The sequence below is a fragment of the Xiphias gladius genome, chromosome 6, assembly GCF_016859285.1.
Source record: "Xiphias gladius isolate SHS-SW01 ecotype Sanya breed wild chromosome 6, ASM1685928v1, whole genome shotgun sequence".
NCBI classification, from domain to species: Eukaryota; Metazoa; Chordata; class Actinopteri; order Istiophoriformes; family Xiphiidae; genus Xiphias; species Xiphias gladius.
Window position 1 is genome coordinate 29,755,260 of NC_053405.1, and position 25,542 is coordinate 29,780,801.

General features: G+C 40.7%; 1 protein-coding gene across 1 annotated transcript in view; it reads left to right on the forward strand.

The window, feature by feature from the left end:
* Window positions 1–18,947, forward strand: part of arhgap39 (Rho GTPase activating protein 39) — a 106,795-nt gene extending 87,848 nt beyond the window's left edge. Inside the window, exons 4-11 of the mRNA XM_040128962.1 lie at window positions 3,210–3,374; window positions 4,790–4,975; window positions 7,689–7,902; window positions 11,240–11,313; window positions 13,759–13,958; window positions 15,016–15,107; window positions 15,318–15,487; window positions 18,753–18,947. Coding sequence (XP_039984896.1) covers window positions 3,210–3,374; window positions 4,790–4,975; window positions 7,689–7,902; window positions 11,240–11,313; window positions 13,759–13,958; window positions 15,016–15,107; window positions 15,318–15,487; window positions 18,753–18,947 — 1,296 coding nt within the window. The remainder of the gene's footprint in view (window positions 1–3,209; window positions 3,375–4,789; window positions 4,976–7,688; window positions 7,903–11,239; window positions 11,314–13,758; window positions 13,959–15,015; window positions 15,108–15,317; window positions 15,488–18,752) is intronic.
* The last annotated feature ends 6,595 nt before the right edge of the window (window positions 18,948–25,542 follow it).

Genomic DNA, 25,542 nt, shown 5'->3' on the forward strand with positions numbered 1-25,542 from the left:
GTCTATATAAAACTCACACTGCTGCCTGGGTCCAGTGAGATGTTTTTGCTGAACCTTGTGTAGTACCATGCTCAGGGAACACACACATATATATACACACCTAGAGTAGGAAAACAAAGGATGAATAAATGTGGTTATTGCACCTGCTTTTTTCTCTGGATAATGTAGTTCTTTTATGTAGAGCATCCCATGACAGAGTATACACATTGTGACAAACTGACATTTTTTTTTAAGTTAGAGCTACATGTGTTTTTTTTTTGTGGCAAAGATTAATTAAAAGCAGGCCCAGATTTAAATTATGACATATCTGATTGACCAATCTTAAAAATTCATTCTTAATCTTGGAAACATCACTTGGCAAAAAAATCTCTCCTCTAATCCATTGAGTAGTTGTTTTAGAAGCTTTGTCATATACCATGAACTTCAACAGCAAATGGAATGGCCGAATTCTCATGGAAATGTAGATATTCAGGCTTAAAGTGCTCAGAAAAGATGGATATTTGAACATCTACATTCCCAGTGCGACTGGGCAAACTCTTATCTACTGAGTGAAGATCATGTGATACAGTATGATCGAAAGCTCCAGAACAGCTACTGAATTGTCCTTGAGGTGAGATTGTCTAGTCAACTGTCCGTATGGTTTTGTGGTGACCAATTGTTAGTGAAGAATAATTCTGCTTTTATTGAACGAATTACCGCTAATTCTGTGACAAATACATTGCTTTTCTTGTAGTGCCTTGACGATAAAAGTCTCTGACTGGACTGTGGGATAGCTTTTAATGTGAAGCTGTAGAAGCAGGAAGTATCAGCTGTAAAGCAATCAGTAAACGGTAAAATAATCCTGACATCTGAAAGTTGGAACGCAGGAGTGATACTAAACTCCAAGATCTCTAGACACAGAGATTCATTTAGAAGCTACAAAAATACTTAGAGCTGAACACAGAGAGACTTGTAAGTATTTTGTAATAGTGCTTTTCTATAGTCACCAGCACAGACACACACACATGTTGAGTCAATAGTTAGTGCAAGTCACAGTTTGGAGGAGATAGAGTTTGTGTCCCCACATGCTGCTGGTTCATATTACTGGCACTCTGTTTATTCCAATTCAAGCACTGGACATGGGAATAGCACAGGGCTGCGGGTAGTTCACATATTTGAAGAGCACTTGGATATGTCTTCATCAGAGTTGAAGTGGTTGACTCTGACGATGCAGTTATGTAAGTCCTATCACTGATTAGATTAGTCAGAAAATGTGTGTTCCAGAAATGTGTGATGCGATGATCAGTTCTGGTCTGAGAGCACTGTAAGTCCACCCAAGACACATTCAACCTGTATGTAGGAGCAAATGAATGTTAGATTTGTTAAATTGTGATAAAAGAAACAGACATAAAATGAAAACAGAAGCACTGGTTGGTATGACATGTCTCTTTATCTGAGTCCTCAGGGACCCAGAGGAGATAAGAGGGCTGGAAAGCACTTACAGTAGCCAAGAGGGAAATAGGCTGTTGCACCATTTTCTCTCTTCCTTTCTCTTTCTTTTTAAATTCTGCAATGCAACACTTCAGTTTAAAGCTGAGAGCAAGAAGGGAGGAATCTGCTGAAAGCAATCTGCATGTGAAAGAAGAGAAAGAATAGCAGCAGATAGAGAAAAGGAGAGAGAGAAGAAGAGATAGAAGAGTTTGATTCAGCAACAGAGAAGGACAGAGGATACCAAAATAGATGTCAAATTGTAAACCACCAGCAAGTTTGTGGTGGGGAAAGATGTAAATCAACCTATGTTCCATAGAAACTTCAATGTCATCTGACAAAAAATGAGTGCAGCACAAAACGAGTGTAGAAAAAAGAGTAGCCTTCTATTTTTTTTAAATTTCTTACATTTTCGGAAATACACTCATTCACTTTCTTTTTTATGTCTGTGTGTAAAGTACAGAGATGGAGTCAGGATGTGTTTAGCCTAGCTTAGCATAAAGACTAGAAACAGGGAAGAACAGCTAGGTAGCCTGTCCACATTTGTAAAGTTTGCTAATTAACATGTAAGACTTTCTTGGAGAACAAGAAACTCTTTCCTATGCAGTGACTGTGTGCAGTTTCCTGAAGTTTTGTCGTCACAGGTTGCCAGGTTTGGTAGTACGGTCCTTGTACTTAGACCAAAATTAAAATCTGCTTGTACTGACCATTTCTGAAAACCCAGACTATAGGAGACAATACACAGAAGTCCTGGATAAACTGTTAGAAATAGGAAATAGTTCAAGCATGCAACACCACTTAAAACCACAAACTGACATTTTTACATTTCTGTTTGTGTCCAGATTAAACAAAGGAGATAACGATGGTGGTAGGTGTATTTTTGAACCTTGCACTGAGCCAGGCTAGCTGTTTCTCCCTGCTTTGAGTCCTTGTGCTAAACTAGGCTAACCATGTCCTGAATCCAGGACAACAACTATCTCAAAAAATAATCTAGGCAGATTTTTATGAAATTTTTTTGTTTTTGTGACCTTATGTCCTTTTGTTTAGCTCCACTCTCAGAAAAAAAAGCTCTACTACTGGCGGGGCTCTGAAAATAAGATTGTTCTGTCCAAACTGCAGCCTCTAGTGATCGTATGGGGGCCATAAATATTTGGCCTTGATTTAACACTTTGAACTCAGTGTGACTTACTCATTCTAATGAAATGTCTATAAATCTACTTACAAATCATATAAAAAGTGCTCCTTACAAGATCCTGCCAAAAAATCATCATATTTAATATGAAATTTTCTGTATCAAAAGTAGTGTGGTAGTTGAGGACTGAACAGGAACCGCTAGCAGCTAATGCGGGATAACTTTTCATGGTGCAGTTCTTTCATGTTTGACTCCTTCCACACAGTATCTATCCTGCAGCTCCTGCAAGCAGGAGGACATCATGAAAGATTCTTGTAACCGTAACGTTCGTGGCTGGCTTTGAATAACTTTTCCCATTCCCGTCATTTTTTTGTTGATCCACAGCTTTTACTTTAGACATTTTTTTCGATCAAGACACTGAGAAACAAAAGGACTCTTTGTTGCACTGAAATAACCTTGTGGATATTGACGTATTAACACGTCAATATTAATCCCAGTCAGCTCCCTCTGAGTGCTAAAGAAACTTTCAGCTCTCAGGCACCTCTGACATTTTCTGTTTCCGCTTTCCCTCTCTGTTTTCTCTTCCTCTGTCTGTTTCTTCACCTGTCAGTCCGAGGACCTTGGAGCCTGTGCCCAGTTTGAGGCCAGCCGAAATGCCAGGAATATGATGCCAAGCGCCAGCTGTGGCATTTTCCCAGAATTCAGCCTGAGAAAGCCCTCCTCGGAGACCGACATTGAGAACTGGGCATCCAAGCACTTCAACAAACACACACAGGTACTCAAGAGGATATGTATATCTGACGTTGATATGTTTGCATGACATCATACACAGCACAGGTTAACTGTTTCTTTTTCCATTAGTGATTTCAGCCCCACATCTTTCATTGGTGTTTCTGTCTTTACCATGCGTAAGTGCGCTACAGTGAAAGACATGGTTTGTGTCAATTCCAGCTTATCTGTCACATACTGTATAACCGTTTATTTCCACGTGTAATGCCAGAGATAAGGAAAGTCAATTTATCAGTGTCAGATTACGTGGGGTAACATTGTTAGTTAAAAACGTCAGTGATCAGCTGATCACTAATCCGGTTTAGCTACTGAAAAAATACATGAACTGAGCCTGAAGGCTCTTTCTTGACCACACACACACAGTGAACGCTGTGTGTGTGTCTGAGAAAAAAACAGACACAAAGCAGGAGTGGCACTAGATTACATAAATTACATAAATTATGCATTTACATGCATAGAGCCTCAATGATGTCCTATACCTGTCTGCCATGGTTCTTGTTGTCTGTTAAGGTGATCCATGCAACATGTGCAATGGATGGTTGTGTCGCACCCTCCTGAAGTGGGAGAGGAGCTTATAATGTATGAACGTGTTATTTATTGGTTAAGATTACGCTGTAAATAATGACGTTCAAGTTATTGACCCTTGGCCCTTGATATGAGGTTGGTGAGGTTAGTGACACATATCACTAACCCCACACCATGTCTGCTTCTTAAGATGGATCTTTACCTATGTTATTAATTGGTTATTTATTTTCAGTCCGTGGTCGATGTCAGGGTATTCTCACAGTGTTCACTGATTATTTGTATTACTATTCTTTAATGATGATTATTTTTAACCTTAATAACTCTAACAAATACATTTTGCAATTGGAATTTTCTTGACTCGCTTCAATTCTACACATATATATTTCATTCTGAAAAAGAAAAGATGCAATTCATATATGTTCAAAGCTAATAAGAGATGCTGGTATAAGCGTGTCTTATTAGCTTGGAATATGTGGTTCTGTATGCATAGCAGATAAATGAAAGTAATATCAATTTCAGTTTTTGGGCCTGGGACTGAAAAGGTTTTCTCACTCTCCTGTCATTCTACTGAAAAAGGCTGTAGTTTACCTGATTGTTTGGCTTTCCTTTTCAGTTTATTCGTAGTTGCTGTTATGGTGTTGAGGTTGATGTTATCCTTCCCTTTGCTCTCGCATCTAATATTACACTTCTTTCACTGTACATTCCACTGATCACACTGGATTGAATTTGTTAGCACAAGAAAATCCAATCAGTGTGAGGAGGGACATAAAATGGCAGCTACTCTCTCAGTGTTGTTCCCTGTTTCTCTGCAACTCCTCCAGCCCTCTCTGTTGCTCTCCTCTTTTGTTTCTCTCCATCCCTTGCTTTTTTTCTCAGGGTCTGTTTAGGAGAAAAGTGTCCATTGCCAACATGCTGGCCTGGAGCAGTGAGCCCATCAAGAAGCCAATGATCGTGACCTCAGACCGCACCGTGAAGAAGGAGGCAGTGGACATCTTTAAGCTCATTCAGACCTACATGGGAGACCGTCGCTCCAAGGCTGACCCCCTCTCGGTGGCTCTGGAGGTCTGTGGACAGCCTGAATCGCTGCTCTGTCCTGGCTCACAATCTAACCTGGAGGTCTCCCCTCCTCTGATTCATTCACCCAACACCATTCAGCAACACCTGCATGCTGTACAGAAGTGTTATGCAGTGTCTGCACATTACAAACTGAACCAAGATTACTTGACTTTCCTCCTCTCTGCAGTACTGCTGAAGTATACAGGAAGTCTCACACTGTGAAGATGTGTGGCCTTGTTCACAGTGTGACTTTGAGATGAAGCTTTTAAAAAACAGGGGCCTCATTTACAAAATTGTGCGTAGCATCCATACCAAAAGTTTACATGCATAAAAAAGACAAAAAAGGTGTATGCCAAAAAATGATTACATTTATAAAACTTTTGAATTTATAAATTGCAGTCGTCTTGAAGATGTTTGCACATAGATGAGCCACTACACTCCCACAATTATCCATAAATGGTCGATGCAAAACCCCTCATGAATATTGATATACATTGTTCCTGTGGCGGCAGTGTTAGAAACAAAAGAACATCTGAGAGGCAACTCAAGAGGTCACTGAAGTGAGTTTGCATAATTATTATAAAAACAAATTAAAATTGTACTTAATGCACAACATTCTCCAGTTCTATAAAGAAATTGAATGAAGTCTCTGATTTCTATAACTGGTGATGATAATTCCACCAGTTAATTAGTTAATGTGGTTGAGGTGAAAAGGAATCCGGATTTTCAGAGTTAATATCGGGGAATGGTGAGGCAGACTTTCCAGAATCTGCAGCCTGACACAACCTGGCTTCATCCTTGGCATTTCAGCCGCTGCAGTGCACTGCACAGCTGACTGTGAGTTGACATCATACACCAACTCCTCTGAACTCTGAGGGTTTGGGAATGTGGTGATGGGCCAGTGACTGGCGCTCAATAGTTTGCTAATAATTCAATATTAATCACAGATATAAATGGTGGAGAGTTGGGTTAGCCTATACCTTTTAAAATGGAGAGGTGCTTATGGATTAATTGGTGGCTTACTAGAAGCACAAACACATGTAACACCACTAGCCTGAAAGTTTATGATAAAGTGGATATATGATTAACGTTTGATATGAAATGAAATGTGTGACAGGGATCATAATAAAATCTGGCTTCATTTCAATATTCTGTATCTGATCTGTTCGACCAGATTTCACTGTCTCCAAAATATCAATATGCATGGGTCAGAGTTTCTTTAGAGGTGCACATATTCCCCTGTCAAGTTTGTTTTTATAAATCACAGCTTTTTCTTGGGAAGTGGTGAATACTTGATTCAAGCCCTGTTTCGTGTGTACGCAACGGTAACATACGCAATGAGGCCCCAGGACATTTTCATGCTTCCCTCAAGACCAGCACAATCTTTTGGTAGCACAGTGGTACTGTCAAATCTGCTTGGACGAAAGAGAAAATAAAAAATATAGAGCCAGATTTTGATGGAAGGTCAGCACACAGCAGTAGATAGACAAGGTTAGCGTGTAGCGGGTAGCATAGCTGAGCAGTTAGTAAGATAAAAACCCAGGTATTTTTCTCAAAAAAAGAGAGAGGCTTAAAGTCATCAGGTGGACTAAATCCCAACTCCAAATGAAGGATAATGTTGCTCTGTGTCTGCTGAATATCTAAGTAGGCAAACCTTTGCCATAATGTTAGCCATGACAAATTTAAACCTCCATTCATTGATTTTTTGGCCACTTTCGGGCACCAGAACAAGCTATAAACACGACAATGACATATTATCAACTTATCAGTTGATGTGGTGAACATCTAAACAAACAGTTTTCTATCTATACATCCAGCAGACAAAGAGTAACATTATTATTCATTTGGAGTTGTGTTTGTGTCCACCTGGTGAATATAAGTCCAATATTTAATGTCCTTTAGCTTAGTTTAGGTCTCCACCAACTCCAGAGAAAAATATCTGACTCTTCAGGAACTAAATGTTATGCTATGTTCACCAGCTATGGTCTACAGCTTTGTTTGTCTGCTGTTTGGTGCTGGCCAGGTAGTAAACAGTGGGTTTATCAGGGCTTTTTCGCTGATAACAGCTGTCTGCTGCCTCTGGAAACAAGGCTGATGAGAGCACTGAGACTGGACCGAAACTGTGAAGTTGTGGGCCATAAAACCAAAAGAGTAAGCTACAAGAGACTAAAAGGCCCCGGGGAGCTGAGGGAACTGCAGCATGGTGATAATTCTCTGTGGGTACATCACTACGACCAACCCCTCTCACATTACACGTGATAATCTGAGCCAATTTTAGTATGAAAGAATTGATGAGGGCAACTATAAAAAGAAGGCCGTATAGGGGTGACTATAGGGGGGACTTTGTCATCTGTTTTGTTGTGTTTCTGACTCAGTGGCCAAAAATTGAACAATGCAGCTGTAACCATTAAAAAAATGGACAGTCGATATGTGGGTACTGAGAAGATGATCAGATGTGGCTACAAAGAGGGGGTAGAAGTCATAATACAACATCTACAAAGCCTACATAGTCAAAGCAGCCGCTTCAATCCTCTGTCAGCATCTAGACAGGATGTGTTCAAGCACCGCATTGAGGATAGGTCACCTACAGTTTGGAAGTGCTCAGAGCCCCACACACAGTCATGGATTTTTGTTCATAAACAGACATAAACAGACATTATCAACAGAAGAAGGAAAGCTCTAGTCCTTAACTCACTGGCTCTCTACATGTCTCTGTCAGGTTGTGGTGCGTGGGTGGAGTAACCAGGGTCTGCGTGATGAGCTCTACATCCAGCTATGTCGTCAAACCACAGAGAACTTCCGCTATGATAGCCTGGAGCGAGGCTGGGAGCTGATGGCCATCTGTCTGGCCTTCTTCCCCCCGACGCCCCGCTTTCACACCTACCTGGAGGGCTACATCTACCGACACATGGACCCCCTAAATGACACCAAGGGTGAGGGAGCAACACACTAACAGAATTAAGGGGGCATTTGGATTTGGTATTACGAAATTTTCTTCGTTTTTCATGACAGTGGTGATCTCAGCACATCTGTAAATCCATTTCTTTTTCAAGAAATCTTATCGCTATGATTGCTATGAACTTTATTTTAGATATTCAGGGTCTTCAGAGGATGGTTCCTAGCCAGAATTTCCCCTTGACCATCAATCTGCTTCATAATATTGTGTCACAAAAACTTATGTTTTAATGGGGATATTCATGCTTCCCAGACGATGAACTAAATTGAATTTTTGTTGAACCCCTGACCTTTCACTTCTAATACTAATCGGACCCAAATTTCCTTTTGTACACAAGAACAACCAAAATCTTATAAGCAGATTGTCATGAAATATGCTGAGCACGTTAATGCCCCCAAGAGAATTGATTCAACCCATACGCTTTCCTTTGGCGCCACCATCAAAACAAATGTTACATTTTTAAACCCACTGGCCAACAAAATCATCACTTGTTAACACTTCCTCCTAAAAATGATTTTTATTTCCTACCTAATGGGTTTGCCAAAAATTTTTGGAGAAAATGTAATTGCTGCCTGGTTTATACTGCACAGAGGATGGTTAGCATAGAAGTTGAGGACGGTGACACCAGTTACAGCTAATGTCCCATGTGAGGTTAGGTTTAAACTACTAAACTTTGGTTAACGTTAGGAAATGGTGGGTGTGGTTAGATATAGAAATGAGAAGCATATCCTGTCAGGTGCTTCAAGTCACTATTGACTTTTTCAGTATTTAAAAACAAGACCACCATCTTCTCCAAACTTTTAGCACGTGCTAGGAGTTGCCTAAACAGAACCGTGCTTCAATTGGATATTTCTTGGAAAAGAAATGAAATTCATTGTCAGTGAACATTTTACTGTTACAGCCATTATGAAGATTTTGCAACTTTGGAGCAAATGCAGCATTACATTGAACATATACAAAACATATTTGCTCCTGGAAATTAATCATATATAAACCCTTTTTTTGGGGGGACAGAGTTGAATATGTTGTTTGTTCTAACACTGTTGTAATGTCTGGTGCAATAAACATTGCAGCCTCTAGGAGATACAAGGGGTGTTCGAGACCTTTTGTCTCTTAAAATACCAATCTCACTTTAAGATCCATCTAGTAGCTGTCCTGGAGCTTTTGATCATACCACATAATCTTCATCAGCACATTGAATTTGGTCAGTTTGTCCACATTCTGTCTTCCCTTTTTTGGGGCTAAATATCTGTGAGAAAAAACAAAAACAAAAAATAACGCAGAATGTTCACTCAACTTTTTACTCTTGTACTCACAAAACCACTTGTACATGTAAAGTGAGTCAAGTGATCGAGGCCATGTGGGATTCTTCACAGTCAAGTTTTCCTCTTCAGCTCTTCTTATAAGGTACCCATTTTCTAAATGTTTTAATCAGGCCTTAACTCTGTAGGTAGCCCAACAGATAAAGGATTTCAGTGCTTTTCCTGAACAGAGCCTGGACAGTATGTCCTGTCTATCATGACACAGCTGGACATTGTTTTAGTTGGCAGATGATATCTTGACATCTTTGGCCTTTTCAGCTGTTCAGTCTCGACCTCTTTTTATATGACACAGCTTGCTGCCTGACCACAGCTGGTCAGTATGTTTTATATTACTCTTGATTTCAATGAAAATTGTCAGTGTCCCATGATCTCAATGCAGATTTTATGGCTTTTCTGATCAAAAAGACATTTTCATGGGAACAACCGAATACCGTTTATTTTTTGGCATTCAAGCTGTCACACTGCAAGCTCATCAATGCAGTGACAACTATTCTGCATTTGGAGGTTATTTATAAGAGAAAAGAAAGGTCATGGTTTTTATAATGTGGGGAATATAGATCTGCCCTGCACTCAGGACAGTCTTTGGGGAACTCAAAGATGAAATATCAGATAAGAGGGAAACTGATACAGATATCTTCAAAGCATTTACTACTCTTATTCTAAACCGAAACTCAATAACCTGCAAACCCAAATCCCATGCAGAATGTCAGTTGCTGTAGAAAGCTCTGTGTTAAAGGATAAAATAACATCCCACAACCATCATCCATGAGCAGGAGACATGGTAAGAGACACCAGCACCGGCAGCCCTGAATAAACCACCTGTCAGTGCATTTTAAGGTGTTCCTATTTTCTGTCTTGTCCCTGAATGTCAGGCAGAATAAAGCTGTACTGGTACTCTGCTTCCCCCTACAGGTGGACAGGACAAATAACCGATTACTCTCATCATATCCCACCGGTAGCTCAGCGTTAATGTAAAAGGCAAATACTTTTTAGGTTGCCCCTTGACGGATACTGAGCGAGCTGACCAGTGTTGGCACAGAAAAAATCAGAAATCAGACCAGACTACTTTGTTTGCGGCAGTATTTAGGGACTGCTTAGCTGAACTTAAGAGGTAACACCACAATTCACTCTGGTTGGAAGTTTGTAACACTGGTTAAACCTGAAGGGGTATGGAACTCCACCTATCTGTTTACAAGTAAATAATTATATAGACAATTGTGAAATAAATAGTCAAATGAATAAACTGGAAAATATTTTAAAAAATGAAATGAAAAATTTAAGAAATTATTTAAAACTAATTTCATTGTTGTAAATTTCATCCTTTTTATTTTCATGGTAACAATTTTATAGAGCTTCATTTTTATTTCAAAAGAGACAAATTATTTCAAAATGCCCTTTTTCAAAGTCAAGTTTTGTTTATAATGGTATTTTTCCTAATAACAGTTGTATTTCGTGTCACTTCTTACTTTGTAATGTCACTTTTCATGACTCTGATATCACCACCCTCTCACCTTTCATCCAATCACATGCCCCCTTGAACTAGCAAGCTCAAAATCTGCCACTAGAATTAGCCATTTAAAACTTTCTCTGTGGCTGCTCAAGCCAACAGGAGTAAACAGTGCTAACATAGAGTCTTCAGTGTGATACAAGTAATAACCTCATATGCTGGTCTACCGAGGTAGGAGGAATTAGCAGCCCTGTTAAGCAAAGGCTTAAAAGCTACAGAAGTTTAGTTAATGTGTGTGTGTACTATGTTATCTTGTAATCTGGCTCTCTGGGTCTTCAGCTCCACTCCTCTGTAGCAACGCTTAAGCGCTCTGGCTGCTTCACCTCTGACCCTGTCCCTGTTATTCCAACTTCCTGAACTGAACGAAATAGTTTCTGTTTGACCACAATATGTATGCACAAATGACAAGATAGCTATATCTGCATATATATATATGGGAAATCTCACAGTGGTGTAAATATATCTTCCTTTCTCTGTTGCTCCAGGAGTGGCCATTAGCAGCTATGCTAAATACTGCCACAGGAAACTGACAAAGGCTGCACTGACTGGAGCCAAGAAGGTAGGCAACTTTGTCTCTGCCTGTCTTCATGTTGTCATTTCTGCTCAGGTCAAATGACAAAACTCACTTTACCTTAAAGTGTGTCTGGTCATTTTTTATATTTTCTTATTGTCAACAAATCCCGTTAGAAAAGTTAAACCAAGTTAGTCTGTCTGTCAACACTTTCTGACTTCCCTAACTGGTTTGTGGTTCTCAGGACGAAATAGTGGATCTGTTGGGGTCTATTTTCACCAATGGATTAATCCACATTTGATGCTCTAGTGAGCATTTCTGGCAGCAGAACATTGTGTGTGTGAGATGGAGTCAAAATTAACTACTGGAGCTCTAGAGCATAGAGGAGTAAGATATATCAGGCTTTGGATGCAAACACAGTACTTGTAAGTAGGATCAGTTCATTGTTGGTTGGGTTCTGTTTGAGAAATATAGAATATCTCCAGACTTTAACTTTAAAAGAAGGAAAATGTGGTCATAAGTCCAGGTATAATATTTTAGTTGTTGAGGGTGCGACATTATGTCCAAACATGCAAATATACAAATATATTTTTTTATTGACACCTACATTTACAAGAGGAGGTAATAAACTGTATGCACATATAAAAATGAGTTGATAGACTGTCCTCAGTCTCCTGCATGCAATGAGAATGATAATGGAATATAATTCACAACCACGTGAACTGGAAATCTCATTGCAAATCCCAACCCAGATCATAAACACTGTTGCTGGGTTTTCATGTTCTGCAATTTGTTAGAGACCATTGGAAAGATTACTGTAGTCACTGGACATGAAATACATAGACGTCAGGGTTTTCCCTACCATTATCAGACTTAGATGCAGTGCCTAAGCATTTTTGTGCAGGGCCTAAACCTAATGAACGGAAAAAACTATGCTGAGAGTTCTCTACGGCTCTGGAGAGAAAGGATACCGCATTGGCCCTAATATAAGACGGTATTTTTTTTCTGAAACTTAGGTTTAAAAAAGTGGGGGCTGTCTTATATTTGAGGACGAGACGATTACGTGTTCATTCATTAAAACAGATATTCTCTTTGAAAGGAGACAGTGTGTGTAACAAGAGTGTTGCATTATGGGAATTTGTAGCCTCAATGTTGCCAGGCTAGTGAGTGTTTTGAAGTCAGTCTATAGGGAGTCTTTCAGAGATAGCCAAGTGTTTAACCTGCAGGAGGTTATGACAAGAAATGATTCGATAGTGTATCCCGACGTCTTTACAGCAGAAATAAACCAGGGAGAAAATCTGTCAAACAGCCAAGAGTTACACCTGCCACAGATGATGAGCTCAAAAAGACTGAAGTCTGAAAAATGTCAACTGTCAGAGAAAATGATTCTGGGAGAGGAATGAGAGTGAGAGAGAAGTCGACTTGCTACAGTAACTCAGTCAGCTGACTAGTGGCCAATGGGAAAGTGAACTGTCTACAGACGTTCAACCGAATAAAAATTTTGGTAAGCAGCCAAGCGCTGTTACATTGTCAGATGGCTACAATTCAAAATTGCAGTTCAAATCCTTTCACTGAAAGCCTTGTCTTACCGATATAAGCTCAACAGAAACCTAGGGAGAACCCTGGACATGAAATCATTATGCAGACTGGGGCTTTTTAGGACACTGTAAACATTGCTGCAAATGGAAGAGTAACACTTCAGGGGGTCCAGGCAGGTACCTGCTCTATCTTATGAGAGAACCAGGCCAGACCTGTTGAGCTGCTTAGTGCTGATATTTTAGACAACAGTGTTCTTATACAGTGTTCTTTTGTGGCAACAATTTGTGTCTTTCCCTTTCCTCTTTTAACAAAACAATGCCTCCATGCAAAGCCAAGTCACAAAGCCCTAAAGAAATGGTTTTCAAAGTTTGCTGTGGAAGAACTTGACTGGCCTATACAGAGCTCTGACCTCAACCCCATCCAACACCTTTGGAAAGTACTGGAAAGCCGACTGTGTCTTGACCCTCACTAATGCTCTTGTGCCGGAATGGGAACAAATCCCTGCAGCCTGGTGGAAAGCCTGAAACTACACGAGTGGAGGCTGTTATAGCAACTGATTAATACCCATGGATTCGGTATTACATGTCACATAGGAGTGTATGTGTATTTTGTGTGTGTGCAAGTGAGTGTTGGCAGGCAGCAGCTTGGCTCAGAGCCTGTGTACCATTGTAGGGCCAGAATCTCAGCAGGCCACTAACAGAGATCATTTGTCACTTTTAGGACTCCAAAGAGTTTGACTGGTGCTAACCTGCTAACCTCTAAAAGCACATTAATGAGCCGCGTGTCCTGTGGATGGACAGATATTTTTCTCACTGACATCTAAATATTTGACTGTCCTCTCCTAAGACTACTTTCTGCCCCAAATCCTTCAAGTTCTCAAGCTGCCCTTCATCTGCCCTGCTGCATTAACATGAACTCTTGTGTGTGTGTGTGCGTGTCTCTCTCTCTCTTCAGGGCCTGCAGAAGCCCTGTCTGGAGGAGATCAAGCATGCCAGAAATGCCATCTTCAGCCCCTCCATGTTTGGCTCTTCCCTGGAGGAGGTGATGGCACTCCAGAAGGAGCGCTATCCAGACCGCCAGCTGCCCTGGGTGCAGACTCGCCTCTCTGAAGAGGTCCTGGGTCTCAATGGAGACCAGACAGAGGGCATCTTTAGGTGAGTTTGAGAAGGGACCAGAAAGGACAATGAATAGAATAGAGAGGGCTGTAGAGTATGAAGACAATGCTGGTCTTAAGTTGGACATCAGATGTCAGTGTTCAGAATTGGAAAGTAGTGATATGAAGGAAGAAGAGTGTTTTCTGCTTTCCATAGTGCAATCAAAACGTATTTTGCTGTTGAAGCCTTAATTAAGGACCATTCACCCTGAATTAAAACTAATAAATCAACGAATAATACTGTCATGAATGTCAGTGTTCTATAGTTACTGGCAGTGTCTACCTTTCTTAGTTAAATTTTGTACCCACATACAAGTGATACACAGGAAACATGATGTGGTTTTAGTCTTCAAACAGTAATGTAGGCGCTCGGCCCGTGGTTGTATTTCTGCTCAAGGTTTTTTTTTTTTGCTGCCCCTAATCTGTCTGCTGTTTGCTGCTGAGAAGGTAGTGGACGGTGGCTTTTTACAGTTGTTTCTCTGAAAACATCTGCCTACTGCAGCCGAAAACGAGGCTGTGAGAGCAGTGAGAGTGAACCAGAGCAGTAAAGCTGTGGTCCCGACAGATAAACAATAAGCTGAAACTCATTATAAAGCTCTGTAGAGCCAAGGGGGGCTGCGGATTCTGCTGATAATTCTCTGCAGATTTATCATTACCAGAGACTCCTTTCATATCGTCAAATTGTTTTCACATTATCATTTGATAATTTGTTATTATAAAAAGATCGATTATAGCCACTGTAAAGATTCTTAGCATTGGCTCAATGTCTTCTCACCACCTCCCTCCAAAAAAAATCAGCTTTCCAAAACCTCAATCTGAACTCTGCAGGCAGATAAACTCACATTTGTTCTACCTTGGGAAACTGTAATCCCAGCAGGCTACAGGTCTTTCCATATAACAGACACCCCTCAGCTCCTTCACTGTCCAGCTGATGGCAGGATTTTAGGTTATACACAACCATGTGGAAACCTGGGCATAAAGAAATACAGAGAAGATAAGAATGAGAATGGAAAGACAAGGGGCTGAAGTGTAATCATTATCTGACCTTTGAACTCCAGGGTACCAGGGGACATAGATGAAGTCAATGCCCTCAAGCTGCAAGTAGATCAGTGGAAAATCCCCACAGGACTGGAAGACCCACACATCCCAGGTAAGAACACACACACTCATGGTTGGCCTCATGGACAATGTGAATAACTTCCGCAGGTTCCCATCAAAGAGTTCTCACACATGCTCTCCGATGCTCCAGCAGCAACAGCAGGGCAACTGTTCAAATGACTTCATGTAATTCTTAAACAGGTTTTAAATGTACTTTCATTGAAGTCTCACCCTGTCTCTGTGTCGTCGTGTATGTCCCCAGCGTCCCTGCTGAAGCTTTGGTACAGGGAGCTGGAGGAGCCACTGATCCCTCATGAGTTTTATGACGAGTGTATCAGTCACTATGACAACCCAGAGGCAGCTGTCAATGTGGTGCTGGGTCTGCCACACATCAACAAACTGGTGCTCTGCTACCTCATCCGCTTCCTACAGGTAACACACACAGACACACACACACACACACACACACACACACACACACACACACACACACACACACACACACTTTAAAGCAACCTAACTAACTAAATCCTAAAGCAAATTAAATCTTAAAGCCAAATCACAGCTCTAAAGTAATATCAATACTTACTAGGTATTGGCTGTTTTTGACTTGTGTTAGTGACACTGTAACAAGGTTTTGGTTACAATATTGAAATAAAAGAAATATTAAGTCATAACTTGGATACTTGGTACTTTATAATGTAACCATGAGGGACTGTGACAGGGTTCGACTTGTGTCAGTCAGACAAATACGGTCCCAAAAATATCCCTCTTTATACATGAATATGTTTTACTGAAACATTTTTTTACATCTACATTTACTCATTTGGTAGATGGTTTTATCCACAGCAACGCACAAGTGAGGGACAACAATACATTTTTAGTAGAGTAGGAGACCTTGAAGTAAGTTAAGTACTAGATCTATTCAAAAGACTAAATGCAACAAGATCAGATGAAGAAGTGCACCAAAAGTGCACAGTAAGGGCTATTTTGGCATGTAAGGGTGATAGAGGTGTTAGGACAGGAGGTGCTCTTGGAAGAGGTGAGTTGTCAAGAGTTTCTTGACAATAAAGAGGGATGCCCCTGCTCTGATAACATCTGTCACTCGTTCCACCCGTTGTGGAACCACAAGTGAGAATAGTCTGGACTGTGATTGCCTTGTGTGCAGGGATGGCAGGGCCAGACAACGTTCCCTGGAGGAATGCAGTGGCTGAGAAGGAGCATTAGCCTGTATGACTGAGTTCAAGCAGATGGCTGCAGACCCAGATGTCACTCTTTAGGCATGCATTAGTGACTTAAATTTCGGCAGTATTTAGGGACTGCTTAGGACATGAGCCCTTTCAGCCTGATCAAAAACCAGATGCACCACCGCATTGTGGACCACCTTTAAGGCTTTCACTGTGCATGGAGGGATGTCGCTAATAGGGCATTGCAGTAGTCGAGCCGAGAGAGACCAATGGCCTTTACCAAGAGTTGGGTGGCGTACTGAGTCAGGTATGGACTGATTTTTCTTATGTTGTATAGAGTACAGTGGCATGACTGGGAGACAGATGCAACCTGGCCAGAGAAGGATAGCTGGTCATCAAGCACCCGGGTATTTCATGACCTTGGTTGGGGTGAGAGATGACAAAGCAATTTTGATATTGATATTTTGATGGAGAGATTAATTAGCTGTAGTTCAGTCTTAGAGACATTTAGTTGCAGGTGGTGTTCCTTCAACTAAATGTGGATATATCTGAGAGACAGCCCGAGATCTGTGCTGAGACTGATTGGTTATCTAGTGAGACGGACAGGTATAGTTGGGTGTCGTCTGCGTAGCAGTGATATGAAATGCCCATATTGGAGAGTACAGGTAGCAGGATGCAGTGGTTCACTGTTTTGAAAGCTGCTGATAGGTCCAGCAAGAAAAGAACCGGAGTACCGAGGACTGAGCTGAAGCTCTGGCTGCCCTTAAGGCCTCTGTCACAGACAACAGAGCTGTTTCAGTGGAGTGGCCACTCTTAAAGCCTGACTGATTAGGGTCAAGGAGGGCGCACTGTGAGAGGAATTTTGAGGCCTTTTTGAAAACAGCCATTTTGATAGCCTTAGTTTGGAATGGAAGCAACTCAACTTGAGTAGGGTCGAGTGAAGGCTCTTTGAGCAGAGGTGTTACCTGAGCCTGTTTGAATGCGGATGGAAATTTGCTCGAAGACAGTGAAGCATTTATCACATTTATCACAGTGAAGAACATGAGAGCAGAGAGGGACATACATTTTTAATTTTAACATAAATTGCCTCTGACACACGTTGGCAGAATTATAATTAATCTGCTTTGTTGAAGACAGCAACTAGTGGCCATTAGAGGCATTACTTCACACTTCTCATCTCAGTCTGGGTTAGTCAGCATATTTCCTTAAAGGATCAGTCCAGCCTAATTAAGAAAAAACATATTTTGCCACTTCAGATAGTTTGAGAAATCTGTCTCTGAGATTTCTGCCCTTCACTCCAACAGTGGAGGTGAATGCAACTTAGTTTGTACTGCTCATAGTGCTGTCAATGCTGCACAAATTAAATTCCATTCAGGTCCATTGTGCTGGGAGATAATAGCACAGATAGATCCATAATATCTATCAGTTTAGACAGAGGGAAGAGAAAAATATTTTTTTTCGTGATTTGGGAGAAACCAGCCTTTAAGGACTAGCTTCAGCATTCAGCTGTGATCATTACAGCATGCCAGCAGTAGCATTACCTCACACCTGCAAGTGTTCTTAAAGAGAAAGATGCATGTTAACAACAGATCAAGTATCTAATATTCACATACTGTATGCAAAACCATATTTAAAAAAAAAATGCTGGTATGTTACAATTTACAAAACTAATACTCATTACTAATACTTTTCCAACACTGGAGTAACAAATCCTTACAAAATATCTAAAGTTCATATCAAAATGGCAGAAGTGGTAGCTTAAATATTACCCAAGAAAGCATTAAAAAGGCCTCAAAGTATCACTCTGGAAGATTTCAGTCCTGGTTGATTTGGCAACACCTGTAGTTATTGGTGGTTACAGCAAATGAGGTTTAATACTACAGGTCACCTACAGGTGATCTGAATTGATGCTGCACACAGCATGAGTCTGTAAACAGTAGGGCATAGTGAAGGAGCTGGTTACCTGGCTGAGAAGTTGGAGGTTTGCAGCCTGTTGCCTGCAGCTCTTCATCCAACAGCTCAGTGTGGCTGCTCCTTCCGTCCCATTTCTCCCTGCAACATTTCAAACTGATCTGCTGTCTGGAAATGACCAGAATGACCGTTGTCTCTCTTTGTAGACGCTTTTGGTTGAAGGATAGCAGTAAGTGCTTAACTCACTGACAAGACATTGCTTTTCCTTTGACCACTTCATCATAAAAGTCAACTCGTGTTTTGCCAGTTCAATGCTTTTAATGTGAAGCTGCAGCAGCAGGAAATGTTGGTTTGCATTAGCAATTAATACAGCTTTTTTTCCAGGAATGTTGCCACCGACACCCAGGTAATAATAAATATTGCAGTACTTTCATCAGTGGGCCATAGGCTCAATCACCCCTGTGTTACCTCATCTGGTGATAGACAGTGACTTAACAGGCATTTATTTAAATGAAAATCTTCCAGACCGCCACTTTAAAATGTCTTAAATCTGAGTTAAGGCAACCTTTAGAATACTCTGCTGTATGTTGCGTTTGCAGGTATTTGCCCAGCCTGCCAATGTGGCCATCACCAAGATGGATGTGAACAACCTGGCCATGGTCATGGCTCCCAACTGTCTGCGCTGCCAGTCCGACGACCCTAGGGTGATCTTTGAGAATACCCGCAAGGAGATGTCCTTCATCCGGGTGCTCATCCAGCAGCTGGACACCAGCTTCATGGATGGAATTCTATAGCCCCCCCAACATTGCGCACACACACACACACACAGACACACACATGCACGCACGCACGCACGCACGCACGCACTCACTCACACACACACACACACACCATCCATACTTTAACTCCAGCCTCCTCTGTGCTCCCTTTAACCCCCTCCATGACAGGCCTCTACACACTCCTCCAGCACAGGAATAGCATACATACACATTGTTGCTGCTGGGTGAAGACCTTGCATCTCCAACATGTTTACTTTTCTGGAATGACAAAATTGATTTAAGTTTCTCCATTTTACATTTTGAGTTGAATCAGCTGTTTTTTCTTTTTCTGTAGATGTAGTCTTTTAACTGACATTTACATAAGAAAAACACCAGTATTGGAGTTTCAAGGTTTTCATATGATTACAGTACTGTGTGTGCCTTCACATACATTAATAGACTATACATGTAAAGTAAAAAGGAATCAGCAGGGATCTCATCATTTCATTGGTTTCATACGTTAGTTTCACTGGCACACTTGGAGTTCAGGACCTCCAAGGTCGTTTAAAATCCAACTTATTTGTTTTACATGAAGTTTTTTTTTCTTTGTGTTCCCCTGCTTACACACACATACACTGTCACATACAAGTTGACACACACATTACACACACACACATCAGTACTTGCACACACGTACATACTAAGTCTTGCCCCTGGACCTTCTGCAGTGTACATACCATCAAAAACAAAGCAAGAATTCTGCCACAGGTGTTAAAGTCTCTCACACATACACTGGCTAAACAACGCATCCATAGGGCGCAGCACCAGATTTTCAACAGGTCTAAAGCCTAAGTGCACCATTCCATCAATATTTAATATATCAGATTGACCCTGCCAGATGTATGGCTAAGATACTGGCAGCAAACAGCCCTCAAAATGTTTTACACTGCCACAACTTGGTAGAAGCTGAAAATGACCAGAGGCTCTTGACTCCTGCATTTGTGATCCTGCCTCAAGATGGCAAAGTTGTGCTGTCTCCACAGGACAGAAACCATAAGACAAAACATTTGAGTGAAACGTTAACTTAATTCTGTTAGTCAGATGTTGCCTGCCAACAACCTGACTTTAAACAGGTGTAGCTGTAAAGGAAGACAATGATAAGGTGATAGATCTGTTGGCCATTTAGCCATCAAGTGAGGAGAGCATGGACACTAAACCACCCCTAGTTGTGTTTTGACTGCACTGCTCCAATACTTCCACAATATTGGAAAGACACATTCAGGGGTTAAAATGGGCCAGAACGATTCGAACAGCGTTCTAAAAGCTTTGATTGATAAGCAAATAAATCTGACCGGCAGTTTCATACATAACTAGAGGGGCACTCAGTCAGAGCAGACCTCCGCCAAGGCCAATGTCAAAGAACAAAAACCAGACTTCAGAGGGGAAAATTCAAATTCATAGTAAATCATGGCCCTGCCCCATCTTCCATCACGTTTGATGCAGATTGGTTCAGTATATATTGCGGGAAAATAATGAAAAAAATGATATAATAATAAGTAATTGTAGGCCATATTGTCCCCGCTGGTTTTCCATTATACATTCATACTTTGACTGGTATGATTGTGCAACAGATATTGAATTTCTTTTTCTATGTGCCATCAAAAAGGTTTTAACTTTTCTCAACTTGTTGAGCCCTGCAGAAACCCTGTTCATAGTTCTGTAAACGTTGTATGCATACTAACGCATTGTACGTACTACAATTTCATACTAGTAACCTTGCATGTAGCACTCATCACAATATTAGTAGACTAAATGCAAAAGAATGAAGAATTTGGAGTGAGCTACACACTATGCTGTTTATAGGCTCGGTGCTAACAGTTTAACATACACCATTCAGCCACCACATTAGGGTAAGTGAAATAACGTGGCTATACACTGCTTGTTTGTATCTGGTTTCCCTTGTTAACAAACTGCTACAAGACCACATAGTTAGCAGTTGGGTTAACCCTATTGAAATAATGTGTGAACGCTTCTAAATCCTAATGATAAGGAGGTTTTCCTGTGTTCTTCCCATCCGGCCGTTCTGGCATGAATGCAGCATTACTATGCCTATTAATAGATGGCACCATGCTAACACTTGAACAGCTGCCACTGTGGCCACAGGTGACAATTCTAGGGTAACGGTGGATGCTAAAACACAGTGCAACAGTAATACAAATAGGGAGGAGTATTAAAATCAAACTGACTCAGTGGTTTGGTAATATTAGCTAAAGTTAGCCACCACAAACTATTTGTCATACCAGAAGTTAGACATAAGCAGACAAACACTTGAGTGTATTAAATTGAGCAACATTGGGGTTTTTTTTGCTTAGAAATTCTACTTTTCATCCGTAAGAGGGGAAATGTGTTATTTCTTCTTTCAAAAGTTACAGTCTGGCCTTAGACTTCCGTACACTATGGTTAATGAAGGTGGTATTATAGAATATTGACTGAGTGCTAAACACTGTAGCGCATAGTGTTTTCTTATTGTAATCAGTAAAGTACGGTGCAGGTGGTTTTCAGTGTCCATGTTTTAATCACTTGACACAGGGGTGGGCAGTCATGTAACAAGGAAAGCCAACCAACCCCTACAATGTTGGCCTTAAGTGTTTAGTTCCTCCTTACTGGCCGAACATGTGCTAACAGAGGAAATTAGCTAGTGACTCTTGCCTTGGCGCCATGACAGATGATCGCATAACCCTTTTTTGTAACAGGTAAACTGATCTCTAAACAAACTTGTAGCCTTTAGCTTCGGGCAATCTGCCGCAGTTTTTGGTGCTGTCCTGTAACTTTGGCCATTGATCACACCCCCACCTTAAACCATGAGCGACAGATACATCAGGAGGGTTGATAGCAGTTCTGCCAATAAGCATGCTTGTACTTCTTGGGAGGGATTTGAGAAGTGCCAGCTCTTTGCTCTCAGCTCCATCCTCCCACCCCACCTGACCCCACAGAGCAACAGTCCACCACCATCACTGAGCCCCAACTGGCCTTTCTGCAGACTAATGATTTGTGAATGTGTCTACCTGTCTGCGTGCTTGTCTGTCTTCCTGTCATTGTTTACAAAATGTAATGGTCTCCTACATCCATAAGGTCTTTGTCTATGAGCAAGTACTGTTGTTTATTGAATTAATTTGAGATTTTTGCTGTATTTAACAGAATTTCTGTTTTTAACCCATTCTTTTTATATGATTTAATTTATTTATATTTATTTGAGGAGATTTCCTTAATGCCTTCTCGAGATATTGTATTGTAGGCTCCAGTGTGTGTTTTTGTTATGACACATGAGCATATGTACTATATGTGTATGACTGTGTGGATGTGTGATTGAGCGAGTAGTTTCCAATAAGGTAGGGCCCATACGTATTGATGACTGAGTGAATCTTGCTGTACCATTTTGATTCATTTGGGGTTGTTTTTGTGACACAACAGAAAGGATGATTGTGAATGCTTCATGGAGACACCCACTTGGACCGTCCTGGAAATCCATTGACCTCCATCTTAACGGTCCACGACACTCAGTCTCACAGTTCATCTTTGGCTGAATTAACCTTTTTCTTTATGTGATGAGTGTCACTGTGTGTGTGTGTGTGTGTGTGTGTGCGTGCGTGTGATGTGCAGCTCACTCACTCTAACATACACACTCCAGATAATGTGTATATTGACACTGTACAGACTATGTAAAAATAAGTATATACAAGAAAAACAAGAGGAAAAGCACCATATGTGACAGTGGAAATTGCAGTGGAAGTAAATGTAACAAGGTGGTGGGGGGGGGGTGTTGTTTTTATTTTTTTTTTTTTTTTTTAAAGTCTTGTTACAGTATAAATGTTCCTCACATCGATATAGGTCTACAGGTGGCAATTTGAACCCATCTCTAGAGAGGTTTTCACCCTTCAAATACTCAAGTACCAGAAAGTGTTTTTAAGCCCTGATATCTGTAACTGTAGGTCTGATTCATATTCCAAAAAGAAGTGATTGGTATGGAGGAAAAGTTTCACTTTTTTTAAAGGTCTGGGCAAACTAGAAATTTACCGAGAAAGATTCCTTCGTGTGTCATTGAGCACAGCACCATCTATCACTGAACTATGCTGCTAACATTCTGAACAAAGAGATACGGCTTCCACCCCAGTGGACTCTGTAATATGAACACCTGAGCTCAACCATCCCGTCCCTATACTCAAACTAGCTGATAAATGCAAGAAAAACACTACGTCCTACTGGTAGTCTGGACAGGACTGTGACTGTTCCAAAGGTGATGGGTGTTTTGTACACCCTTACCCAGTAGTATCCCCTTAACATCTGAAATACAAGTGTTGACATAAATTTTGTTTTTGAAGCAGCTAACTGGCTACAGATGGCAATTTGGCTTAATCTTACTGATGTTTAATGATATTTATGTAATCCCCAAAATTTAAGTAATCTACACAAAAAAAAAAAAATTAAAATGAGATGATCAGCATGATTTTTCCTCTTTTGGTTGGTCAGCAGTTGCTGGATTTAGGCAAGTAAAACTGTTGACTATGCTTAGAGGGTTGAGGCAGTTCTGAGATGGGTTAAACAAATAGTCCCCAAATTATGGGAAATGTTCTTGTTTTCCAATTTAAGGCCGAAGTAAGCTTGAAACATACTAGTTAAAAGTAAGCGTCATCCAAACTCATCTAAAGACAAGTGTTTTCACCTGTTCTGAATCACCACACTAGAAAGCAGGGCAATAAACCTTAGATCGTGTAGAGGGACAAGATGTAATGAATCATACAAAAAGGAATAACTGCACATTTTCTGAAAATTTCGAAAATGAAAAAGGAGCACTTCAGAAGGAGGTTCAATCCGTGCCTACTTTATCACCCATATCTGGCCAACCGCTGCCTGAAGTAGGTCTCACTGCTGCTTTGTTTAGTTGGAAAAAAAAAAAGATTAAATTTTCAGTCCCCTCCATTTTAGAAAGGTATAGGAGAAAGGAGTTCCAGACAATGTTAATGATCAGACAAGCACGTCGTTTAAAGCATACTGACACCTTAAGGTACAGTGAGTTTAGTTTATATCCGTGCATCCAGCAAAAATCTAGCAGATTTGGAACATGTTTAGGCTAGCTTATTTTATCTGCTAGCATAGCTTTGTCAAAACTGACATATTGAACCTTCCAATAATTCCAAAGCCGTCCTATTTACAGCTTGTACCTTAATTCACACATGTAGAAATCAAAGCCTAAAAATGGTTCAAGTCAGCAGTTCGTAGGAGCTCTTTATTGACCACAACCAGTTGGGTGCAGTGACTGCAGCAGGATCAAGTCCTGCCTTGCAGCAGGGTTGCCAGGTTTGAACATTTTTGTAATTCTTTACAAAACCCCCATTGGCGACTTGCTTACTAACAAGATACAATGTGGAAATTGCACTTAAAGTACGTATACTAATTTGCTTCCCATCCTCTGAGATTTGGAACATGACATCCTGTTGCTCCTTGTTGCGGCAGTTTTAAAGTGGCAGTCTGGAAGATTTTCATTTAAATAAATATCTGTTAAGTCACTGTCTATCACCAGATGAGATCACACAGTGGTGAAAGTGGATCAGTTTGAAATGTTGCAGGGAGAATTGGGACGGAAAGAGCAGCCACACTGAGCTGTTGGATGAAGAGCTGCAGGCAACAGGCTGCACACCTCCCACGTCTCAGCCAGGTAACCAGCTCCTTCACTGTGCCCTGCTGTTCACAAACTCATGCCGTGTGCAACATCAAATCAGATCACCTGTAGGTGACCTGTAGTATTAAACCTCATTTGCTGTTACCACCAGTAACTACAGGTGTCATCATCCAGGACTGAAATCTCCAGACTGACACTTTATATCTTAAAATGTTTTCATATATTGATTATCAGAATGTCTTTTTGGCAGGAAGGTGAGCTCATTTGTTCTGGCAGCCAATCATTTCTTAGAGAAATTTCATAATTAAAATCACTCATAAAAGAAAAAGAAAAACAACCGAACAAACTTGTCCCTCATTTGACACTGACTTCTTTATGAGGTATGAATATAAGCAACTGTTTTAATTTTATTCCCTGTAAAATCACTTAGTAAATGAGAAGCCTCGGCGATAGCCAGGCCAGACTGAAATGTTGCAGCTTGTATGAGTGTGTTTGTCAGAATGTCTTTGTTTTATGTCAGTGATGGTTGTAGATAGACCCAGCCAATCAACCAATTAGCATGCAGACATTGGGTCTTCACTCTCTTCAACTCGAATTTACTAAAATTTAAGAATATACAAGGAAAAAAAACTGAATTTAAAGAAAAAATGTGTTACAGTATTTAGCTTTAAAACATCCACTAAGTAAAAGACTAAGCTCTTTTAAATCCGTTTTTCTGATTGTTTTTCTACTTGGTTCCTACTAATGATGAATTGGTAGTCAGTGTTGATGCTGTTGTCTAATGTAAAGTGATAATGAAGAGAAGGTGTGAGACAGCTGCTGTGAAACTGCTCGTCACCTCGACATCAATCCTCCAGCTTTTTCAGTTGTAAGTTAATGTCCACTGTCACTCACACTCTGTCCGAGAGAAGACTGGAAGTGTAACAGACGTTGGTTTAATAAACGATTCAAATG